Source organism: Procambarus clarkii, chromosome 26 (assembly GCF_040958095.1).
Source record: "Procambarus clarkii isolate CNS0578487 chromosome 26, FALCON_Pclarkii_2.0, whole genome shotgun sequence".
NCBI lineage: Eukaryota > Metazoa > Arthropoda > Malacostraca > Decapoda > Cambaridae > Procambarus > Procambarus clarkii.
In genome coordinates, this window is record NC_091175.1 from 14,858,191 (window position 1) to 14,881,981 (window position 23,791).

The window sequence follows — 23,791 nt, forward strand, 5'->3', positions numbered from 1 at the left end:
ACCATACTTAAATGTTCCTAGGGGTAGTATAGCACATATATCGATGACCACAATGCCGAGACGTCAACCACAATGTCCAGACATCAACCACAATGATCAGACATCAACCACAATGTCCAAGACATCAGCCACAATGATCGCACATCAACCACAATATCCAGACATCAACCAAAATGTTCTAGACATCAACCACAATGTCCAGACATCAACAACAACCTCCAGACATCAACCACAACCTCCAGACATCAACCACAACCTCCAGACATCAACCACAACCTCCAGACATCAACCACAACCTCCAGACATAAACCAAAATCTCCAGACATCAACCACAACCTCCAGACATTAACCACAACCCTCCAGACATCAACCACAACCCTCCAGACATCAACCACAACCCTCCAGACATCAACCACAACCCTCCAGACATCGACCACACTCTCCAGACATCAACCACACTCTCCAGACATCAACCACAACCTCCAGACATCAACCACAACCTCCAGACATCAACCACAACCTCCAGACATCAACCACAACCTCCAGACATCAACCACAACCTCCAGACATCAACCACAATGTCCAGACATCAACCACAATGATTTCTTTAACTTCAAGTACTGAAGAATCCAACGAAATAAAATATAGTTTTGAAACCTCAACTTTCCCAGAAAGTGGGAGGAGATGATTATGCAAATTGTTGCATCCAGAAAGTCATCAGGTCTTTATGCAACTCGTGATGGTGGCACACTTCTCCATAGTGCCGGGGAAATAGTGCCTAAGACCTCTTACTACCTTCATATACCAGGTGCTTCATTCCTCCCTAATGCTGCCCAAATACAGAAGTAAAAGTCTGGTGCATCTACGTGAGCTGGTGTCGTAAGGACTCGCTGAAGGGGGTCGTCGTAAGGACTCGCTGAAGGGGGTCGTCGTAAAGACTCGCTGAAGGGGGTCGTCGTAAGGACTCGCTGAAGGGGGTCGTCGTAAGGACTCGCTGAAGGGGGTCGTAGGGAGTTAGATTCGAGACGGGAAGTTGGAGTGTGTCTTAAGTCATTGTTAGGTTTCCCTGGCCTGCGGTGAGGCACTTACATGGTCCACAGGGATGGGTTTGGCCCCTCACACAAGTGGATAGTCTTCTGGTTTGACTCTTGGGATGGTCAGCGAGGGAGATCTGTCATATATATATATATATATATATATATATATATATATATATATATATATATATATATATATATATATATATATTTATATATGTCGTACCTAGTAGCCAGAACGCACTTCTCAGCCTAATATGCAAGGTCCGATTTGCCTAATAAGCCAAGTTTTCATGAATTAATGTTTTTTCGACTACCTAACCTACCTAACCTAACCTAACCTAACTTTTTCGGCTACCTAACCGAACCTAACCTATAAAGATAGGTTAGGTTAGGTTAGGTAGGGTTGGTTAGGTTTGGTCATATATCTACCTTAATTTTAACTCCAATAAAAAAAAATTGAACTCATACATAACGAAATGGGTAGCTTTATCATTTCATAAGAAAAAAATTAGAGAAAATATATTAATTCAAGAAAACTTGGCTTATTGGGCAAATCTGGCCTTGCATAGTAGGCCAAAACGTGCATTCTGGCTACTAGGTACGACATATATATATATATATATATATATGTCGTACCTAATAGCCAGAACGCACTTCTCAGCCTACTATGCAAGGCCCGATTTGCCTAATAAGCCAAGTTTTCCTGAATTAATATATTTTCTCAAATTTTTTTCTTATGAAATGATAAAGCTACCCATTTCAATATGTATGAGGTCAATTGTTTTTTATTGGAGTTAAAATTAACGTAGATATATGACCAAACCTAACCAACCCTACCTAACCTAACCTAACCTATCTTTATAGGTTAGGTTCGGTTAGGTAGCCGAAAAAGGTAGGTTAAGTTAGGTTAGGTAGGTTAGGTAGTTGAAAAACAATTAATTCATGAAAACTTGGCTTATTTGGCAAATCGGGCCTTGCATAGTAGGCTGAGAAGTGCATTCTGGCTACTAGGTACGACATATATATATATATATATATATATATATATATATATATATATATAATGTCGTACCTAGTAGCCAGAACGCACTTCTCAGCCTACTATGCAAGGTCCGATTTGCCTAATAAGCCAAGTTTTCCTGAATTAATATATTTTCTCTAATTTTTTTCTTATGAAATGATAAAGCTGCCCATTTCATTATGTATGAGGTTAATTTTTTTTATTGGAGTTAAAATTAACGTAGATATATGACCGAACCTAACCAACCCTTCCTAACCTAACCTATCTTTATAGGTTAGGTTAGGTTAGGTAGTCGAAAAAACATTAATTCATGAAAACTTGGCATATTAGGCAAATCGGGCCTTGCATAGTAGGCCTAGAAGTGCGTTCTGGCTACTAGGTACGACATATATATGTGTGTGTGTGTGTGTGTGTGTGTGTGTGTGTGTGTGTGTGTGTGTGTGTGTGTGTGTGTGTGTGTGTGTGTGTGTGGAAAAAACACATATGGAAAAATTAGAGAATGCTGAACGCGTTTTCGGCTCAATTCGCCATCATCAGAGCAAGATAGCCTCAGGATCCTCCCCCCCCCCCCCTGCCACAATCACCAGTACACAGAGACACCTGGTCTATGCTAAAGGGTTCGTATACGAGCTGCAGCTGCCTCCAGGACTGTGCTCCCCGACACTGATGAGGAAAACAACTACACACGCGGCAATATGTGAGATTTTTTCGCAGGTGTGCGATCCAATCCTTCGCTTTGAAATTGTGTTTTCCCATTCTCTTATTTATTGTTATCTTGAGGTTATCTTGAGATGATTTCGGGGCTTTAGTGTCCCCGCGGCCCGGTCCTCGACCAGGCCTCCACCCCCAGGAAGCAGCCCGTGACAGCTGACTAACTCCCAGGTACCTATTGTTCGATCTATCTGAAAGTTAGCTACAGGTAGATGGGTTCAGGTCAGAAAACCTACATTTTCTAAGAGTAATTTTGTGGTAGGAGTTTATAGAGAGTATGACATGCATACCATTCCTTCCCTCCGTCCTATCCCAGCTCCTTGTCCTCACAGTACCTCACAGTAACCATTTACCTCACAGTATCCGATGGTCGTGTAGCAGAGTGGTCTGCGTTCTTCGTTCACACTCGAGGAACCCGGGAACAATCTCCAGGCAGGACGAAAAATAATGATTGGACGTGTTTCCTTTCACCTGATGCCGCTGTTCAACTGGCGTTAAGGTATGTACCCGGGTGTCACGCAGCTGTTGTGGGTTGCATTCTGCGGAGAGTCACTTGTGCCCCCTAGGGAAGGGGGGGGGGGGGGATTGGGAGACCTCGATATGTACAGGTACGTTCAGGCTTCCTGTCCCAGACAATGGAAATTATTACCTGTCTTGTGTAAGGCCCCCAAGACCCAGAGCCAGATTCATGAAGCAGTTACGCAAGCACTTACGAACCTAGGGATAGATTCACGAAGCAGTTACGCAAGTACTTACGAGCCTGGGGCCAGATTCACGAAGCAGTTACGCAAGCACTTACGAACCTGTGGCCAGATTCACGAAGCAGTTACGCCAGCACTTACGAACCTTGGGCCAGATTCACGAAGCAGTTACGCAAGCACTTACGAACCTGTACACCTTTTCTCAATTCTTTGATGGCTTTGTTTACAATTATTAAACAGTTAATGAGCTCCGAAGCACCAGGAGGCTGTTTATAACAATAACAACAGTTGATTGGCAAGTTTTCATGCTTGTAAACTGTTTAATAAATGTAACCAAAGCCGTCAAAGATTGAGGAAAGATGTACACGTTCGTAAGTACCTGCGTAACTGCTTCGGGAATCTGGCCCCTGGTTCGTAAGTGCTTCGTGAATCTGGCCCATGGTTACTGTGCTGGCAACAGTGGAAGGCAGTAATACCACACACACACCCACACACACACACATCTAAGGGGGGTTTGGTAGCTGAGTGTACAGCACGCAGAACTCGTAATCCTGTGACCCGGGTTCAATTCCAGGCGCCGGCAGAGACAAATGGGCAGAGTTTCTTTCACCGTGATGCCCCTGTTACCTAGCAGTAAATAGGTACCTGGGAGTTAGTCAGCTGCTTCTCGGGGATGTGTGTGTGTGCATGTGTGCGTGCGTGCGTGCGTGCGTGCGTGCGTGCGTGCGCGCGTGCGTGCGCGCGTGCGTGCGTGCGTGCGTGCGCGCGTGCGTGCGTGCGTGCGTGTGTGTGCGTGTGTGCGTGTGTATGTGTATGTGTGTGTGTTTAAAGAAATAGTAGTTAGTAACAGTTGATTGACAGTTGAGAGGCGGGCCGCAAGAGCAGAGCTCAACCCCCGCAAACACAACAACTAGGTGAACACACACACACAGGTCAGGGATCGCACGCGCGTGTGTTCCTGGCAAACACACTCAAGGCCAAACACCATAAACACAGGACCAATTGCTTTTGGTGTTGGTCTTTCTCCCTATTAACCTCTGAGGGTCGTTAAGGCCACCAGAACCACCTTATATACTACACCCTTGACCATTGTTCATGGCTAAGGGGTAAACTCATATATATAAATATGAAATAGTATATTATATATATATATATATATATATATATATATATATATATATATATATATATATATAATATATATTATGTGTATATTATATTCATAATATTATATATATATATATAATCTTTCTTTCTGCACTTCCCTGAGTGTCTCAAGAATCCGTAAGTAAAAGACTATTCGGTTTGGCGAATTAGTTTTAGAGACCAATTTTTATTCTGAGATAACAAAAAAATATATATTTAATTTTGTAGATGCCTGATATTTTAGGAAGAAATGTTACCTTTTTTATAAATATAAGCTAACAATAATTACAATACTACTCTATCAGTCCATTCCTAAAAGGTCTTCGATAATGAGATTTTTTTTAAATGTTTATCTATGATAAATGTGTCCTGCATTTTTTTTTTTTAGGTCACCGGAATTTCAAATGAGTGCATTTCCACCCTCCCCTCTATAAACACATATGCCACAGCCATCACAAATACATTGATCCACGTATGTGGAAAAACTACACATGAAAAATTAGAAAATGCTGAAAGCGTTTTCGGTTCAATTCTCCTTCATCTGAGCAAGATGAACGTGAACTTAGTTCTCTATCTTGCTCTGATGGATGAAGGAGCAAAGCTCCACACACACACACTATCGTGCTCTGATGAAGGCGAATTGAGCCGAAAACGCGTTCAGCATTCTCTAATTTACAAACGTGTTTTTTTTTCCACATAAAAACACACATTAGTAATCTATACTAATTCTACCTCTGAATTTCGTGCAGCGGTCAGGAAATAATCTGTGGATTTTTGTTGTATATTTTTCCTCATAATTACTTTACCTGTTTTATGTATACAATATAAAGTGGTCAGGTTATATATAAGAGCCGCATGATTATTTTGCATATAATGTTTCCAAATAATGTAAAAGAGAAAAGTTCGCTTTTGGATACTTCCATGATGATGAAATCGCTTTCAGAGGCGATGCAATACCTTCCTGGGGAGGGAGATGAATGAGAACCCAAAGTGTTCATTAGGTGGATTGCTATTATGAATGTCCTTACCACGGGGAATATATCGCCAAATACGACCAACCACTTGGGCTGGCTGGACGGTAGAGCGACGGTCTCGCTTCATGCAGGTCGGCGTTCAATTCCCCGACCGTCCAAGTAGTTGGGCACCATTCCTTCCCCCCCCCCCTGTCCCATCTCAAATCCTTATCCTGACCCCTTCCCAGTGCTATATAGTCGTAATGGCTTGGCACTTTTCCCCCCTGAAAGTTCCTTCCTTCCTTCCAAATGAATTAGTTTAAAGTCTCTTTGATAGTCATGTTTCTTAAAACCTTCAATATATGTTCACCCAGTTGAATTGAATCATATAATATTCTCACACAAGCATCACGGCTAACAAACTTGCTGGAGTATATAGCTTAAGTGGCTTCGTTACCTCATTGCAACACCGAACACGACCCCTGCACTCCTCAGGTAAACCTACAGCTTCTAATACCGTTAACTACACACCTGCATTACTTTACTGCTAATGGTTTAGTCAGCAGTGTTGCAGTCCAGCCTCGCTCTCTTATGACAAATTAGATTGGGTATCCGGCAGGGCCCGGGAGTCGCTCCCCCTCTGCCCTCTCCCTCTCTCCCTACTCTCACTCCAAATCGCCGGCCTCTTCCTTTCCTATTTCTTACGTCTTCGTCTCTCTTCTTCTATCTCTTCCCCCTTCTTTATTTCCCTCCACCTTTCTCCCCTACCTTTCCTTTCTCCCAACATCTCAGCCTCTCCACCCCTTTTCTCTTCTTTACCATGTCCCCTCTCTCTCTTCCCTTCCCTTTCCCATACTCTCTCCCTCTTTGTCTCAATTCTTTGTCTCTGTCTCACAAAAATGTAATATTGTAACCCAATTGAATTCACGTTAATCGTTCTCGAGTAACCTATGAATGCGCGGGTAAACGGTGGGAGTAAACACCACACACACGCCCATTATGCCTCAGACCACATGAAGACCTCCAGGCAGGGGCCGCTGTGGATGCCAGAATTTATTAATCAGTGGCACATGGACCGACCCCTGACTGGCCTGTGACACTCACAGGGGTGAGAGCAAGAAAATGGGGTTGTTGGTAGAGAAGGCAGGAGAAAGGTAGAGATGGGAAGGGGAGGAGATGGGGAGAGGGGAGGGGAAGAGGGGTGAGTGTGACCCGGGGTGAGACTACTAGAGGCAGTGTCCCCCGGACAGAGGAAGTCTAAAGTCGGACACATCCTGTTTATCCGGGCACTGTGAGTGGGCCGGCTCGAACAGGTGTTCATCAGCTGCATCATGTAAACATCTCTCAGACAGGGGGCAGGTGTGTGAGGTAAACACGTGCGGCGAGTACGCCAAGTGTGGCAGAGGACCACCAGCCACGTCAGCTGATGTTATGATGTGCTTCTCAATGTTTACAAACACCAGCGTATCCTAGGGGGGAAAGGCTCAGGAGACGCTAGGGGGTGTCGGGTCCATAGGCTCCGACTCCTCGACAGGAAAGGGAAGGAAGAGCTAATTGCCATTCAGTATAAACCAGATTAAGACCTCTATGTGCTCGACAAACATTCACATTCAACAACACAGCAGAGCATTTACTGTAACAGTAAATGAATACTTTAAAAAAACAATAAAAATACAATAAAACTGAATAAAGAATACAATAAAAAACAAAGGAATACAGTATTATTCCTTTGTTTTTCTTCACTGGAGGATACAGAAGTGGCCTCTACCTTCCCGCAACTCATTTATCTATTACTTAACCATTCCTGGAACACGATCCGTTATTCGCTTTACAACCAGCTCCTAAATTACAACTGGGTGAACAGAGGCTATGACTTAACGATGGGTGCCCAATCGTCTCTCCGTGCCCAGGAATGGAACCCCTGATCTTTACACACGTGTGTAACGTTAGCTGAGCACTGAAAGGGAGGAGTCAGCACCAACAAAGTCAGGCCCTGGAAAAACGAACCGTAACTGACCCGGTCGGCCCAGCGGACAGCACGCTGGACTTGTGATCCTGGGATCGATCCCAGGCGCCGGCGAGAAACATTGGGCAAAGTTTCTTTCACCCTATGCCCCTGTTACCTAGCAGTAAAATAGGTACCTAGGTACCTGGGTGTTAGTCAGCTGTCACGGGCTGCTTCCTGGGGGTGGAGGCCTGGTCGAGGACCGGGCCGCGGGGACACTAAAGCCCCGAAATCATCTCAAAATAACCTCAAGATGACCCTATTTTCCACTTGTTACAACTTGTAATAAAGTTGTTACATCTTGGCTTAACGTATTTATGACTTACTTGAACGTTGTTACAACTTGATATATTGGTTGTTATAACTGGTTAGGTGTTAAATCTTGTTTGAACGTTGTAGCAACGTCGTAGTTTCGGTGTGTGTTTGGCGGAGCGTGACTCTTCCCTGTTACAGCACACACTCTCAAATGTTCTAACTTTCTAAACAAACGTGACTTAAGCCTATCCCCTTTTTTCTTTCTCCTCTTATTCTTATCTATCCCATTCTTCCGTCATCCCATTGTTACATCCATCCTATTCGTACCTCTCTTCCTATTCTTATCTTTTACCTTACTCTTATCCTTCTTCTAGGAATTACCTTCTTCTCCTACCTGCTCCTCACCTCACTCTTGCCTTAATGCCCGCGCCTCCCTCGCTTCATTACGGGCTCGCCATAGCCCGTGCTACATGGACATTTCGTTCTGAGTAGCTGAGTAGCGTTACATTACGAGGCGGCTGTGTAAACAATAGTGTAACTGCTGCCAGCGGAGGTGAGAGCCGCCTCAACTGCCCCAGTTCTCTATCTATATGCAAATTAGCCAGGAGCAGGCAAGCCGGCGGGCTGGCAGCGAGGTTTTGACGGGTTTGATCAGTGTGTTAGTCCGGGTTTGTTGCCCAATGGCGTCAGGCTGGGGTTGGTGGGCCCCACACTGCTGACCCGTGGGGGCTCATGGCCCGTGTAAGGGGGGGAGCCCATGGCCCGTGTAGGGGGAGGGGGCCCATGGCCCGTGTAGGGGGAGGGGGCCCATGTCCCGTGTAGGGGAGGCCATGACCCGTGTAGGGGAGGCCATGACCCGTGTAGGGGAGGCCATGACCCGTGTAGGGGGACCATGGCCCATGTGGGAGGCCATGGCCCATGTGGGAGGCCATGACCCATGTGGGAGGCCATGACACTGCCCACAAAATATAACGCCTTACAGTGATCTCGATACCTGAAGCACATTATCTTAATTCCATCCCCCATTCCCTTGACCTTTCTCACCCCCTCCCCTTCCACCCCCTCTCTCTCTCATCCTTTCCCTTCACTCCTCCTCCTCACTCTCTATTCCTTTTCATCACCCCAGAAACACTAGTAATTAGCGGCTCTCGCCTCTCATAGTTCAGGTTTAATCTTCTGGTGCTTCCGGGGTGCTCTGAAAACGCCCCCCTCCCCCCCACGCCCCCCTCCCCCCCACGCCCCCGTCCCTCCCCACGCCCCACGCCCCCGTCCCTCCCCACGCCCCCCCCCCCCCCACGCCCTCCAGCGCGCCCTTCACCATAATTGATCTCTTTACATCTTTACTTCCACTAACGATTGATTAAAATTAATCTTCCATTAAAATGAATCTTCCATGGATTAAAATGAATCTTCCATTGATTAAAATGAATCTTCCATTGAGTAAAATGAATCTTCCATTGATTAAAATTAATCTTCCATTTCTTAAAATTAATCTTCCATTTCTTAAAATTAATCTTCCATTCTTCTAGTCCTGATATCAATAATCAGACGACAAACCCAGAACAGTATTGCAGAGCCCCTGTAGTTTCACCCTGATAGGCCTAAACCCCGGGATAACACAACACGACTTCTGCATCACTATCCACAACAAGTCTTCCACACAAATACCCGCATCAATATCCACATCAATATCCACACGCCAAGTTTTCTCGCTGCCACATCACAAACTCTCCGTCTCGAGTGGAATTGAAAAACTTAAGTCTGAATGTCTGTGGTGGAACAACAATGGGATGGAAGGACGAAGGATGGGAATAGGGGGAAGGGAAAGAGAAAGAGAGAGAAAAGGGGATGTGAGAGCATGAGAATGGAAGGATAAATGTAAGAACGCACGAAAAAAAACATGATTTACAACAAATTTACAAAAAAACAAACAAATGATTTACCTCGAGAGGGAAAAATGGTGCAAGGGTGTGACTTTATTTTTTGGATTAGGTGAGAGTCCTCCCCCCACCCAAGTCACCATGACATGCTGTGGCCTAGCTGCACCAGCAGGTGACACAGGGTGACAGTCTGGACCAGCAGGTGACACAGGGTGACAGTCTGGACCAGCAGGTGTCACAGGGTGACAGTCTGGGCCAGCAGGTGACACAGGGTGACAGTCTGGGCCAGCAGGTGACACAGGGTGACAGTCTGGACCAGCAGGTGACACAGGGTGACAGTCTGGGCCAGCAGGTGACACAGGGTGACAGTCTGGGCCAGCAGGTGACACAGGGTGACAGTCTGGCACAGTGACACAGGGTGACAGTCTGGCACAGTGACACAGGGTGACAGTCTGGGCCAGCAGGTGACACAGGGTGACAGTCTGGACCAGCAGGTGACACAAGGTGACAGTCTGGACCAGCAGGGGACACAGGGTGCCAGTCTGGACCAGCAGGTGACACAGGGTGACAGTCTGGGCCAGCAGGGGACACAGGGTGACAGTCTGGACCAGCAGGTGACACAGGGTGACAGTCTGGACCAGCAGGTGACACAGGGTGACAGTCTGGACCAGCAGGTGACACAGGGTGACAGTCTGGACCAGCAGGTGACACAGGGTGACAGTCTGGACCAGCAGGTGACACAGGGTGACAGTCTGGACCAGCAGGTGACACAAGGTGACAGTCTGGACCAGCAGGTGACACAGGGTGACAGTCTGGACCAGCAGGTGACACAAGGTGACAGTCTGGACCAGCAGGTGACACAAAGCGACAGTCTGGACCAGCAGGTGACACAGGGTGACAGTCTGGACCAGCAGGTGACACAAGGTGACAGTCTGGACCAGCAGGTGACACAGGGTGACAGTCTGGACCAGCAGGTGACACAAGGTGACAGTCTGGACCAGCAGGTGACACAAGGTGACAATCTGGACCAGCAGGTGACACAAGGTGACAATCTGGACCAGCAGGTGACACAAGGTGACAGTCTGGCCCAGCAGGTGACAGTCAGAACCATCACAAATATTGATAAGGACTCAACAGCAAGAGAAACCAAAGGAGTGAATAGAGATAAAGTCGAGAAAAGAGGAACAGAGAACCAAAAACAAGACAAAGAGGTGGGAGAAAGAGATAAGAAAAGATAAAGAGAGGAATGAGGTATAGGGAAAAAATAAAGAAGACATGAAAGGGGAGGAACACCAAGGATCAGAAGGGTGTATTGACAGAATAAAAACAAAAATAAATGGTCAGAAATAAGGCAATGAGAAATGAGGAGATTAGCGTGAGAGCACAGGAAGAGAGAGAGAGAGAGAGAGGGGGCAGTTGAGATGCAGTGTAGATGAATAGAATAATTTGTGATATTGAAACTATGCAATAATAGGAAAGGGGAGAGCCGTCACACACACACACACATACACACGTACACACACACATACACACACACACGTATACTCACATACAGCCACACACGCGCGCGTGCAGACACCCACACTCACACACACAGGGAAGTGGCTTGAAATCACAACGGGACAAAGGGAGAAGATAAAGTGAGAAATCTTGTGTAAAACACACGAGCAGATACGAGGGCGGAGTGAGGGGGAAGATTAGAATATGAGAGAGAGAGAGAGAGAGAGAGAGAGAGAGAGAGAGAGAGAGAGAGAGAGAGAGAGAGAGAGAGAGAGAGAGAGAGAGAGAGAGAGAGAGAGAGAGAGAAAAATGTACCACTTTCTTTATAATACACAGTAATAACCACATCACACTGAATGAGGTCGTTCTGCTAACTCAAGACAACAAGGGACTCGCGCTAAGGTATAAAAATGACACATTAGATCCACTCTACTCGTCTTCAGTTTTACCTCCTTATCTCTCTCTCTCTCTCTCTCTCTGCTTGGTCATTTACTAGCGTCCTTCCCATTCCTTACATTTATTCATTCTAATTTTTCTCTATTTTTCTACTCTGCAAGTCTATACTGTCTCACTGAAGACGTTATCATAAACGTTAAACTAAACGATGTTAATCAGCACTAAACACTAAGGTATCCTTCGGCCACAGTTGTTCAACACCCAGAAAGTTGTCCAATACCTTGTGACTTTTCAAAGAGCGTTTCGTTGACCTTTGTCAACATTTACAACGGCACAGTTCAAATAAGTACAATCTGGCTGGGGCATCTGAATATATAACTGGGGTGAGGTGAAGGGTATTTACTCATATAGCATGAGTCAACAGTCCCTCTGCGCAATAATTACAGCCCAGCTCCTGTCCCGGGTAAGTCCACTACGGGCTCACCATAGCCCGTGCTACTTGCCCCGCTCCTGTGCCAGGTACGTCCACTACGGGCTCACCATAGCCCGTGCTACTTGCCCCGCTCCTGTGCCAGGTAAGTCCACTACGGGCTCACCATAGCCCGTGCTACTTGCCCCGCTCCTGTGCCAGGTAAGTCCACTACGGGCTCACCATAGCCCGTGCTACTTGCCCCGCTCCTGTGCCAGGTAAGTTCACTACGGGCTCACCATAGCCCGTGCTACTTGCCCCGCTCCTGTGCCAGGTAAGTCCACTACGGGCTCACCATAGCGCGTGCTACTTGCCCCGCTCCTGTGCCAGGTAAGTCCACTACGGGCTCACCATAGCCCGTGCTACTTGCCCCGCTCCTGTGCCAGGTAAGTCCACTACGGGCTCACCATAGCCCGTGCTACTTGCCCCGCTCCTGTGCCAGGTAAGTCCACTACGGGCTCACCATAGCCCGTGCTACTTGCCCCGCTCCTGTGCCAGGTAAGTCCACTACGGGCTCACCATAGCCCGTGCTACTTGCCCCGCTCCTGTGCCAGGTAAGTCCACTACGGGCTCACCATAGCCCGTGCTACTTGCCCCGCTCCTGTGCCAGGTAAGTCCACTACGGGCTCACCATAGCGCGTGCTACTTGCCCCGCTCCTGTGCCAGGTAAGTCCACTACGGGCTCACCATAGCCCGTGCTACTTGCCCCGCTCCTGTGCCAGGTAAGTTCACTACGGGCTCACCATAGCCCATGCTACTTGCCCCGCTCCTGTGCCAGGTAAATCCACTACGGGCTCACCATAGCCCGTGCTACTTGCCCCGCTCCTGTGCCAGGTAATTCCACTACGGGCTCACCATAGCCCGTGCTACTTGCCCCCGCTCCTGTGCCGGGTAAGTCCACTACGGGCTCACCACAGCCCGTGCTACTTGCCCCGCTCCTGTGCCAGGTAAGTCCACTACGGGTTCCCCATAGCCCGTGCTACTTGCAACGTTTGGTCCCCAGTAGCTGAATCTAAACCAACAACAACAGACCCACTGCAGCTTACCCATCTCTCATTTACCAAAGATGGGTGGGTCCCAACCCACTCTGTCCCAAGAGTGGGTTGGGACCCCGAAAAATGCCATCAACTCCAAGCCATTCGCGTCAACCCGAGAAGAGAGTTGACAGTGCGCAGGAGAGAAGTGCTCATCACGCACCATGATAAATGTAATTACTGGACGCTGGGTATTTTTCAATAATGGCAAAAATCTATACCATTTATTGTAATGAATACCGACATTGATATGATTCTGCGAGCTAAATATTGATGCTAATTGATATCTGAATGACATTATGCATAAAAATGCTATCTGTGTTTATTGACAAATTTTGCATATATTTCCAGCAAACTCGATTTATACCCGGGGTTGCAACAGCAGCTTCAGACCAGGCCAAGCCCCTTCAGACCAGGCCAAGCCCCTTCAGACCAGGCCAAGCCCCCTTCAGACCAGGCTAAGCCCCCTTCAGACCAGGCCAATTCCCTTCAGACCAGGCCAAGCTCCTTCAGACGAGGCCAGGCCCCTTCAGACGAGGTCAGGCCCCTTCAGACGAGGCCAAGCCCCCTTCAGACGAGGCCAAGCCCCCTTCAGACGAGGCCAAGCCCCCTTCAGACGAGGCCAAGTCCCTTTCAGACGAGGCCGAGCCCCTTCAGACCAGGCCGAGCCCCTTCAGACGAGGCCGAGCCCCTTCAGACGAGGCCGAGCCCCTTCAGACCAGGCCGAGCCCCTTCAGACCAGGCCGAGCCCCTTCAGGGACGAGGCCGAGCCCCTTCAGGGACGAGGCCAAGCCCCTTCAGGGACGAGGCCAAGCCCCTTCAGACGAGACCAAGCCCCTTCAGACGAGACCAAGCCCCTTCAGACGAGACCAAGCCCCTTCAGACGAGACCAAGCCCCTTCAGACGAGACCAAGCCCCTTCAGACGAGACCAAGCCCCTTCAGACGAGACCAAGCCCCTTCAGACGAGACCAAGCCCCTTCAGACGAGACCAAGCCCCTTCAGACGAGACCAAGCCCCTTCAGACCAGGCCAAGCCCCTTCAGACCAGGCCAAGCCCCTTCAGACCAGGCCAAGCCCCTTCAGACCAGGCCAAGCCCCTTCAGACCAGGCCAAGCCCCTTCAGACAGAGGCCAAGCCACGCTAGACGAAAATAAATTATAGTGTGAATACAATTTAACATATTAATAATTAGACAAATTCTTAGCAAATCTCTTTTTTGCAATTTGCCGGAAAAAATGTGAACGCGGCCCTTCTAACAGTTAATTAAGCGAAAACATTGAATAATTGAATTATCTGAATTACTTCGGCCGAATAATTATCACACAATTCATCTGGAAAATTCTGATAGTAATGACATTTGAAAGGATGAAGATAATTACAGATTTTTATTTTATGCTGTCTTTATTTATTTATTTAATTTATTTATTTATTTAAGTTCCTTAACGCTTATACAGATCTTTGCGAGAACATTTTTTTTTTTTGGAGTTTGCGTTAGTGAGAGGGGGAGTTATTCCTATCTGAAAGGAGACAAATTGCGAATTGGTTTCCGTAGCGATTGGGCAGTGTTGCAAAAAAGGTTCCCATTTTTAAAAAATGCGATTAGTAAAAAAATAAAGTACGGTAATATTAACGTTTTCTATGCATCGGTCAAGTAATGGGTTAGAGGGGTTGCTTGGGTACAGCAACAGGAGACAGACGCCAACATATCCCCGGACCAGACGCCAATATCCCCGGACCAGACGCCAACATATCCCTGGACCAGACGCCAGCATATCCCCGGACCAGACGCCAGCATATCCCTGGACCAGACGCCAACATATCCCCGGACCAGACGCCAACATATCTAACCTCTACGCGTCGTGAGACAGTCCCACAGACGACATAAGCATCATGTACTCAAAACAAAACCACGTCTAACTGCGCCCTCCTGTGCGTGAGGGCCGAGGACGAGCGTCATGTCAAAAATAACTTCTCAGACAGGATCAATAAATGTTTCGAAGGTGCAAGAGACGTGAAGATTACCTTCTGGAGAGGTGTGGAAACTGAGGTGTAGAGACGCCAGGGGGAGATAGAGGGGAAAAAAACAGAAGGAAACCCGGGTATTGAGTAAGGGAAATTGGGTGAAAAGTAGGTGCTGGGAGATGAGATGAGATGCACCGTCAGCATCCAGTAGGTTTGTAAACACAGGCGGGCAGCCAGAGGCCATGCCCCACCAAACACACACCGAAACTACGACGTTGGTACAACGTTCGAACAAGTTTTAACACCTAACCAGTTATAACAACCAATATAGCAAGTTGTAACAACGTTCTAATACGTCATAAACATGTTAAACCAAGATGTAACAACTTTATTACAAGTTGTAACAAGCGGAAAATAGAGACAGTTTCGGTTTGTGTTTCCAGGGCAGGATTGGTTTACGGGCTCACCATAGCCCGTGCTACATGGACATTTCGTTCCGAGTAGCTAAATCTAAAACAACGTGTTAAACAACAGCCAGAGGCGAAGCAGTGTTGTAAAACTGAGAACTGATATTCTCTACAAGAGACAGAAAGTACGTTTGATATCATAACTTTCTCTGTATATTTCTACAAACTTTACCTGTTCGCCTTTCTCATCCCCGCGAGCACAAAGTCCTGGCGATGAACGCGAGCACAAAGTCCTGGCGATGAACGCGAGCACAAAGTCCTGGCGATGAACGCGAGCACAAAGTCCTGGCGATGAACGCGAGCACAAAGTCCTGGCGATGAACGCGAACACAAAGTCCTGGCGATGAACGCGAGCACAAAGTCCTGGCGATGAACGCGAGCACAAAGTCCTGGCGATGAACGCGAGCACAAAGTCCTGGCGATGAACGCGAGCACAAAGTCCTGGCGATGAACGCGAGCACAAAGTCCTGGCGATGAACGCGAGCACAAAGTCCTGGCGATGAACGCGAGCACAAAGTCCTGGCGATGAACGCGAGCACAAAGTCCTGGCGATGAACGCGAGCACAAAGTCCTGGCGATGAACGCGAGCACAAAGTCCTGGCGATGAACGCGAGCACAAAGTCCTGGCGATGAACCAGTCAGGAAGCGAGAAGGAAAAAATAAATCAAATTTAAATTAAAACCAAAAATGTTAAATTAGGAGGGAAGAGACAGTACAAATCACTGTAATTTAAGCCCCACGATTGAGTTTTTCGGAAGATCGTGATATCTTGCGATGTTTTACTGAAAATTTTGAACTGTTAAGACTTAAGTTCAAACATTTTTGCGCTACTGTTCACGTGTTCACATTCAAGTTATGGTGAACATAGCGCCATGTTCACCAGCTCACGGAATAATGGTCCTCATCAGTGTTCACATAACAGTATTATTAAGTTCATTTAAGTTCGGTATTGTGTGTAACCAAGTTCATGTACGTTCAATTGAGGGTGTAACCACGCTCACGTACGTTCAACTGAGGGTGTAACCAAGCTCACGTACGTTCAACTGAGGGTGAAACCAAGCTCACGTACATTCAACTGAGGACGTAACCACGTTCACGAACGTACAGCTGAGGGTGTAACCAAGTTCACGAACATTCAACTGAGAGTGTTTACAAGAGTGAGAATCAGTCTCCAAACACCGGCCTCCAGCCAAGCAATAGGATGATACATTAATTAGTCAAGAATTCATTCGCTGTACTCTATTGGTTGGTTCATCTGGCCTAGCTCAAGTGGCACTTTGCTCAGCGAGTGTTGCACTCGGCGAGTGGCTTCACTCGGCGAGTGGCTTCACTCGGCGAGTGGCTTCACTCGGCGAGTGGCTTCACTCGGCGAGTGGCTTCACTCGGCGAGTGGCTTCACTCGGCGAATGATTTCACTCTGCCTATGAGGAAATGTACTCAGAGACAGTGTTGTAACTCTACCTCCGTTTCTCATATTTTTACCACTAGTTCCCCTGATTAAATAATGAATTATTGACTTATAAATGACAATAGATAGAAATGTACAAACATCTATTACTGCTTCATACTGACTCTCTCTCTCTCTCTCTCTCTCTCTCTCTCTCTCTCTCTCTCTCTCTCTCTCTCTCTCTCTCTCTCTCTCTCTCTCTCTCTCTCATCTCTATGCTTTCTTAAACAAAAGTCTTCCCCTCCCCCATCTGTCTGTCTCTCCTCTCACTTGCATCCTACAGTTCCTCCTGTCCATCCCATCCCTCTGATGGACAAGCTTGAGAATTCTCAACATATTCGTTCCTGATGATTCGTTCCACAGTGCGACCACAGACGTCAACTCACTCCAGGCCCCCGGCACCAGGGACACAGTAAATGATGCTATACGTTATACAGACTCTCAGACTCATGAGAGTATATTCAAATGACTGATGCAGGCGATGAGTCACAATAACGTGGCTAAAGTATGTTGACCAGACCACACACTAGAAGGTGAAGGGGACAGCGAAGTTTCGGTCCGTCCTGGACCATTCTCAAGTCGATTGTGATGTTAATGAGTGATGTTAAAGCTTCCATATGAGAGCAGTGTGGACAAGTGCTGCTACTGTTATAAACAAGTCCAGCCAAGCACCACAAAACAATGTGATATTGTAATGTTCTGGCAGCTACTGGGGTGGGTTACACGCCCCTGGGATCACCCCAGTAGCTCTCCCCCATCCTTGGTGAGGGGGGAGGGGGGTTAAGGGGTCCTGGGGGGGGGGGGAAAGGACGGGGAGCAAGCATCATCCATGTCCTGTTTTGTGAGTCAACTCAGCCGCTGTAATTAACTGCTTTACAGTCGACAAACATGTTCTTATGTCAGGTTTTTAAAAGCATTTATTTTATCACTGTGTGCATTTACATTTTTTTTTTTTTTTGTGGAGCTGTATCAAGGTTCCGAGAGTTCGAACCACTGACCTTTCTCCCAGGATTCAACCACACATAAATCTTGCCTAACTACAGGGTATACCTGTTTAATGCTAGGTGAACAGAGGCAGTAGGTGAAAGGAACTGTGCCCAACCATTTCCGTCCCGCCCGTGAATCGAACCCGGGATCTCCGACTGTGAGTCAAGAACGGAGCCAACTGTGGATGGCTGAATTTTGGAAGTGTGTCGCACTTTCGATAATCGTTATCAATTTGGTCTGGGTTCAAGTCCTGTCCAGGGAAGGTTGTTCTGGGTACAAATTGTTAACTGTTCGGCTCCGTTCACCCAGCAGTAATTAGATACTTGGTTGCTAACTGATTGGCGAGTCTTGTTCTGCAAGAAGAAAGCTCCCTCTACAGGACTCCAGGAAGAGGGCAGCCTCTCCAGCAAGAGGGCAGCCTCTCCAGCAAGATGACAGCCTCTCCAGCAAGATGACAGCCTCTCCAGCAAGATGACAGCCTCTCCAGCAAGATAACAGCCTCTCCAGCAAGATAACAGCCTCTCCAGCAAGATGACAGCCTCTCCAGCAAGATGACAGCCTCTCCAGCAAGATGACAGCCTCTCCAGCAAGATGACAGCCTCTCCAGCAAGATAACAGCCTCTCCAGCAAGATAACAGCCTCTCCAGCAAGATGACAGCCTCTCCAGCAAGATGACAGCCTCTCCAGCAAGATGACAGCCTCTCCAGCAAGATAACAGCCTCTCCAGCAAGATGACAGCCTCTCCAGCAAGATGACAGCCTCTCCAGCAAGATGACAGCCTCTCCAGCAAGATGACAGCCTCTCCAGCAAGATGACAGCCTCTCCAGCAAGATAACAGCCTCTCCAGCAAGATAACAGCCTCTCCAGCAAGATAACAGCCTCTCCAGCAAGATGACAGCCTCTCCAGCAAGATGACAGCCTCTCCAGCAAGATGACAGCCTCTCCAGCAAGATGACAGCCTCTCCAGCAAGATGACAGCCTCTCCAGAAGATAAAGCATCCTCACTTAGAAGAGAAACACCCTCACCGGGAAAGAAAGTGCCCTCTTTCTCTCTCAAAAAAAACTTTCTCTCCAGGAAAAACGGAAAGCTCTCTCTCTCCAACTAAGTATTTCCTCCTTCGACGAATAAAGCCTCCCTCACCCCCTCTCCCTCAAGAAAAAAAGAACCACCTTCCAATCCCAAAGAAAACGGATAAATGTATTCCCAAGATCAAATAAAAAGATCAGATGCCGTCACATCGACGAAATCCGAGCCAGATTCATGCCTCTGGCCGGGAGAGAATAGTTGAATCAAACGCCCTGAAAATTCTCCCTGAAAATTTCGGGATGACCGGCGTTTACAAATTTGACTTCCTTAATTTTTTTTCTCCCCTTGAATTAGATTTTTTATTTTTATGAAAGGTGAAGCAAGAGATGACCCATTTAGCAAAGAGTTCTGCGGGAGGGAATTGATGGAATGATGGGAGGGTGAGGGTGAAGGAGTGAGGGAGACAGGTAGAGATGGAGGAAGGGAAATGCTAAGAAAATAGGAGGCAGGAATGGGAGGAAGATTGCGTCAGTCCGTCTTCTGTATTAAAGAGTCTCTGAGGAATCACATGAAAAATTTGTTTATGATGGTGGGTAGTCAAGCACCATTGAGTGGAGGAGGACTCTGAAGGTGTACAGAAGGCTGGAGCTTCCTGGGACAGGAGAAGACTCTGGGAGACGGGTAGAGGACAGTGTAGGACGTTAGACAGGTTAGTCCACAGAACCAGAAGTCGGCTAGCTGCCGATAGGCTGAAACGCTGTCCCTAGAAGCTGGCCCTAGTAGATGGCCCTAGAAGCTGGCCCCTAGTAGCAGGCCCTAGAAGCTGGCCCTTAGAAGCTGGCCCTAGAAGATGGCCCTTAAAAGCTGGCTCCAGAAGCTGGCCCTAGAAGCTGGCCCTAGTAGCTGGCCCTAGAAGCTGGCCCTTAGAAGCTGGCCCTAGAAGCAGGCCCTAGAAACTAGCCCTAGAAGCTGGCTCCAGAAGCTGGCCCTAGAAGCTCGCCCTAGAAGCTGGCTCCAGAAGCTGGCCCTAGAAGCTGGCCCTAGAAACTAGCCCTAGAAACTAGCCCTAGAAGCTGGCTCCAGAAGCTGGCCCTAGAAGCTGGCCCTTAAAAGCTGGCTGGCGGTCGAAAAAGAAGAAAGCTGGCCCCAGAGGCTGGCCAACCGGCCATAGCGCGTGACCATTCACCGGAGATGGACTAGGTAGCCGCGTCCTAACGAGCCATAGCGAAAGATACCCTTTGACGAAGCACTACTCAGCCCGTCCCTGAGAGGAAGAGATAGTTGTAAAGAAAAAAAAAACAAGAAATAGGGACTGAAAACAGACAAGGAAGGAAGGAAGGAGGAGAGAAACACGGGGAAGAAACGGTAGAAGAGGAACAGAAAGCACGAAACAAAGGAGAAACTTCAAGGGGTGAGAGAAAGATGAATTACTTGAGAATCAATGGTGTAAAATCTGAGATATGGGAGAGAATGGGACGGTGGGAGAAGTGCCAGTGGTACCTCACATGGAAGAGGTATCATCAGCTCTTCCAAGGGGACGTGTCAGTCTTGCAGGGGACGTGTCAGTCTTGCAGGGGACGTGACCGAGTCTTGCAGGGACGTGTCAGTCTTCCAGGGAACGTGACCGAGTCTTGTAGGGACGTGTCAATCTTCCAGGGGACGTGACCGAGTCTTGCAGGGACGTGTCAGTCTTCCAGAGGACGTGACCGAGTCTTGCAGGGACGTGTCAGTCTTCCAGTCTTCCAGGGGACGTGTCAGTCTTCCAGGGACGTGTCAGTCTTCCAGGGACGTGTCAGTCTTCCAGGGACGTGTCAGAGTCTTCCAGGGACGTGTCAGTCTTCCAGGGACGTGTCAGAGTCTTCCAGGGACGTGTCAGAGTCTTCCAGGGACGTGTCAGTCTTCCAGGGACGTGTCAGTCTTCCAGGGACGTGTCAGTCTTCCAGGGACGTGTCAGAGTCTTCCAGGGACGTGTCAGAGTCTTCCAGGGACGTGTCAGAGTCTTCCAGGGACGTGTCAGAGTCTTCCAGGGACGTGTCAGAGTCTTCCAGGGACGTGTCAGAGTCTTCCAGGGGACGTGTCAGAGTCTTCCAGGGGACGTGTCAGTCTTCCAGGGACGTGTCAGTCTTCCAGGGACGTGTCAGTCTTCCAGGGACGTGTCAGAGTCTTCCAGGGACGTGTCAGTCTTCCAGGGACGTGTCAGAGTCTTCCAGGGACGTGTCAGTCTTCCAGGGACGTGTCAGTCTTCCAGGGACGTGTCAGTCTTCCAGGGACGTGTCAGTCTTCCAGGGACGTGTCAGTCTTCCAGGGGACGTGTCAGTCTTCCAGGGGACGTGTCAGTCTTCCAGGGACGTGTCGGAGTCTTCCAGGGACGTGTCGGAATAAAGCCCGCCTCATCAGGTATATAAACGTAAATAAAAAATAAAGCTATATAAAGGTGAAGGAAAGTGAGCTGCCAGAACCCAAGCTTCCTCCTGAGGGGAAATCCAAACTCCCCTCTCTTTCTTCCTTTCATAAAATCCTGCTTCCCTGTCCCTCTGGAGACCGGGCGAGTTTCTCCCTCCCAGGGGTCGAATCTTTCCTGCCTGGCTGCCCTTCTCTCTCTTCTCCATCTCTCTCTTTTACTATCTTCCTGTCTTTCCACACTTTCTCCCTATCGCCGTTTCTTTCCCTTTCTCTCTCTCTACTCCTCCTCCTCACAGCACAGCCTCTCCAGGAAGAGGGGCAGCCTCTCCAGGAAGAGGGGCAGCCTCTCCAGGAAGAGGGGCAGCCTCTCCAGGAAGAGGGGCAGCCTCTCCAGGAAGAGGGGCAGCCTCTCCAGGAAGAGGGGCAGCCTCTCCAGGAAGAGGGGCAGCCTCTCCAGGAAGAGGGGCAGCCTCTCCAGCAAGAGGGGCAGCCTCTCCAGCAAGAGGGGCAGCCTCTCCAGCAAGAGGGGCAGCCTCTCCAGCAAGAGGGGCAGCCTCTCCAGCAAGAGGGGCAGCCTCTCCAGCAAGAGGGGCAGCCTCTCCAGCAAGAGGGGCAGCCTCTCCAGCAAGAGGGGCAGCCTCTCCAGCAAGAGGGGCAGCCTCTCCAGCAAGAGGGGCAGCCTCTCCAGGAAGAGGGGCAGCCTCTCCAGGAAGAGGGGCAGCCTCTCCAGGAAGAGGGGCAGCCTCTCCAGGAAGAGGGGCAGCCTCTCCAGGAGAGGGGTAGCCTCTCCAGGAAGAGGGGCAGCCTCTCCAGGAAGAGGGGGCAGCCTCTCCAGGAAGAGGGGTAGCCTCTCCAGGAAGAGGGGCAGCCTCTCCAGGAAGAGGGGCAGCCTCTCCAGGAAGAGGGGGCAGCCTCTCCAGGAAGAGGGGCAGCCTCTCCAGGAAGAGGGGCAGCCTCTCCAGGAAGAGGGGCAGCCTCTCCAGGAAGAGGGGCAGCTTCTCCAGGAAGAGGGCAGCCTCTCCAGGAAGAGGGCAGCCTCTCCAGGAAGAGGGCAGCCTCTCCAGGAAGAGGGCAGCCTCTCCAGGAAGAGGGCAGCCTCTCCAGGAAGAGGGCAGCCTCTCCAGGAAGAGGGCAGCCTCTCCAGGAAGAGGGGCAGCCTCTCCAGGAAGAGGGGCAGCCTCTCCAGGAAGAGGGGCAGCCTCTCCAGGAAGAGGGGCAGCCTCTCCAGGAAGAGGGCAGCCTCTCCAGGAAGAGGGCAGCCTCTCCAGGAAGAGGGCAGCCTCTCCAGGAAGAGGGCAGCCTCTCCAGGAAGAGGGCAGCCTCTCCAGGAAGAGGGCAGCCTCTCCAGGAAGAGGGCAGCCTCTCCAGGAAGAGGGCAGCCTTCAATCTCCACCAACAGCGAGCTTCGTATCCACGCTGGAACATAAACAATGTTTTCATGGGGCTACGAGCATAAATTTCAAACGCTTATAATCCAGGACTCGTTGGGGCGCTCGCCTCTGTCCTCTTCCCTAATAAAGCCAAACACAATTAGGACCGATAATGGTAAGTTTTCTAAGCAAATGCAAATTTGTATGAGTGTGTGTTGTCATCATCTCAACATTTGCATATCTGGAATGTTGTTGTTCCTGATCGTACTAAACCGGGTCCGGAACACCACGTAACTCTTTCCCCCCGGAATATGAGACGAAATTATTGTTTTCCTCAGTTAATATCATCCTCAGTGCACCTGAATGTTACCTGTGTGTTACCTGTGTGTTACATGTGTGTTACCTGAATGTCACCTGAATGTTCCCTGAATGATATCTGAATGATGAATGTGACTTGAATGATACTTGAATGTTACCTGAATGTGACTTGAATAGTACCTGAATGATACCTGAATGTTACCTGAACGGTGCCTGAATGTTACCTGAATGTTAGTGTCTGGAATATTTCGGCAAGTTTAGAAATGTTTTGTCTCGCTAAATAGTATACCTAGCAAACTTGTCTTGGTCGGAACAAGAAAGATCTTGCATCTTACAGGATCGACGTTCGATCCCTGATGGTCCACCAAGTGGTTTGGCACTGTCCGTTCACACCTTCCTCATATCTCAGCTCCTCATCCACATATCTTGTTCCAAGCGCTATATAGCCATTCTGTCTTAGCGCTTTCCTCCACATAACTACCTTACCTGAGAAACACGTGGAAATAACAAGTTTAAGGTAAACACCGCGAAAGAGGCGCAGGTGCATAATTCTCTCTACATAACATGAACAAATCCACAAGAGCCGTGACGAGGGTTCGAACCCTAGTCCACACGTCCACGTCTCTCCATAACATATTCTGGGAGTTATCAGGGGCTTAATGTTTAGAAACTTGTCCATACACTTTGTGTGTGTTTTGC

General features: G+C 48.6%; 2 protein-coding genes across 2 annotated transcripts in view; one reads left to right on the forward strand and one right to left on the reverse strand.

The window, feature by feature from the left end:
- The first annotated feature begins 684 nt into the window (after nt 1–684).
- On the forward strand, nt 685–14,272 carry LOC138368792 (chloride intracellular channel protein 6-like). The gene is made up of 3 exons (XM_069331488.1): nt 685–808; nt 10,148–10,923; nt 13,610–14,272. Exons 1-3 carry the CDS (start codon nt 685–687, stop codon nt 14,270–14,272), a joined length of 1,563 nt encoding a protein of 520 aa, XP_069187589.1.
- Nucleotides 14,273–21,681: 7,409 nt separating this feature from the next.
- LOC138368793 (uncharacterized) overlaps nt 21,682–23,791 on the reverse strand; it is a 10,587-nt gene continuing 8,477 nt past the window's right edge. Inside the window, exon 2 of the mRNA XM_069331490.1 lies at nt 21,682–22,820. Coding sequence (XP_069187591.1) covers nt 21,682–22,820 — 1,139 coding nt within the window. The remainder of the gene's footprint in view (nt 22,821–23,791) is intronic.

What these genes read in the sequence shown, in the direction of transcription:
- LOC138368792 (XM_069331488.1), top strand. Translation starts at nt 685, where the DNA reads ATGATTATGCAAATTGTTGCATCCAGAAAGTCATCAGGTCTTTATGCA. An exon ending in TTACTACCTTCATATACCAG is followed by an intron (nt 809 to 10,147) that starts GTGCTTCATTCC and finishes AGTCTGGCACAG; the next exon opens with TGACACAGGGTGACAGTCTG. An exon ending in ACCAAAAACAAGACAAAGAG is followed by an intron (nt 10,924 to 13,609) that starts GTGGGAGAAAGA and finishes CCTTCAGACCAG; the next exon opens with GCCAAGCTCCTTCAGACGAG.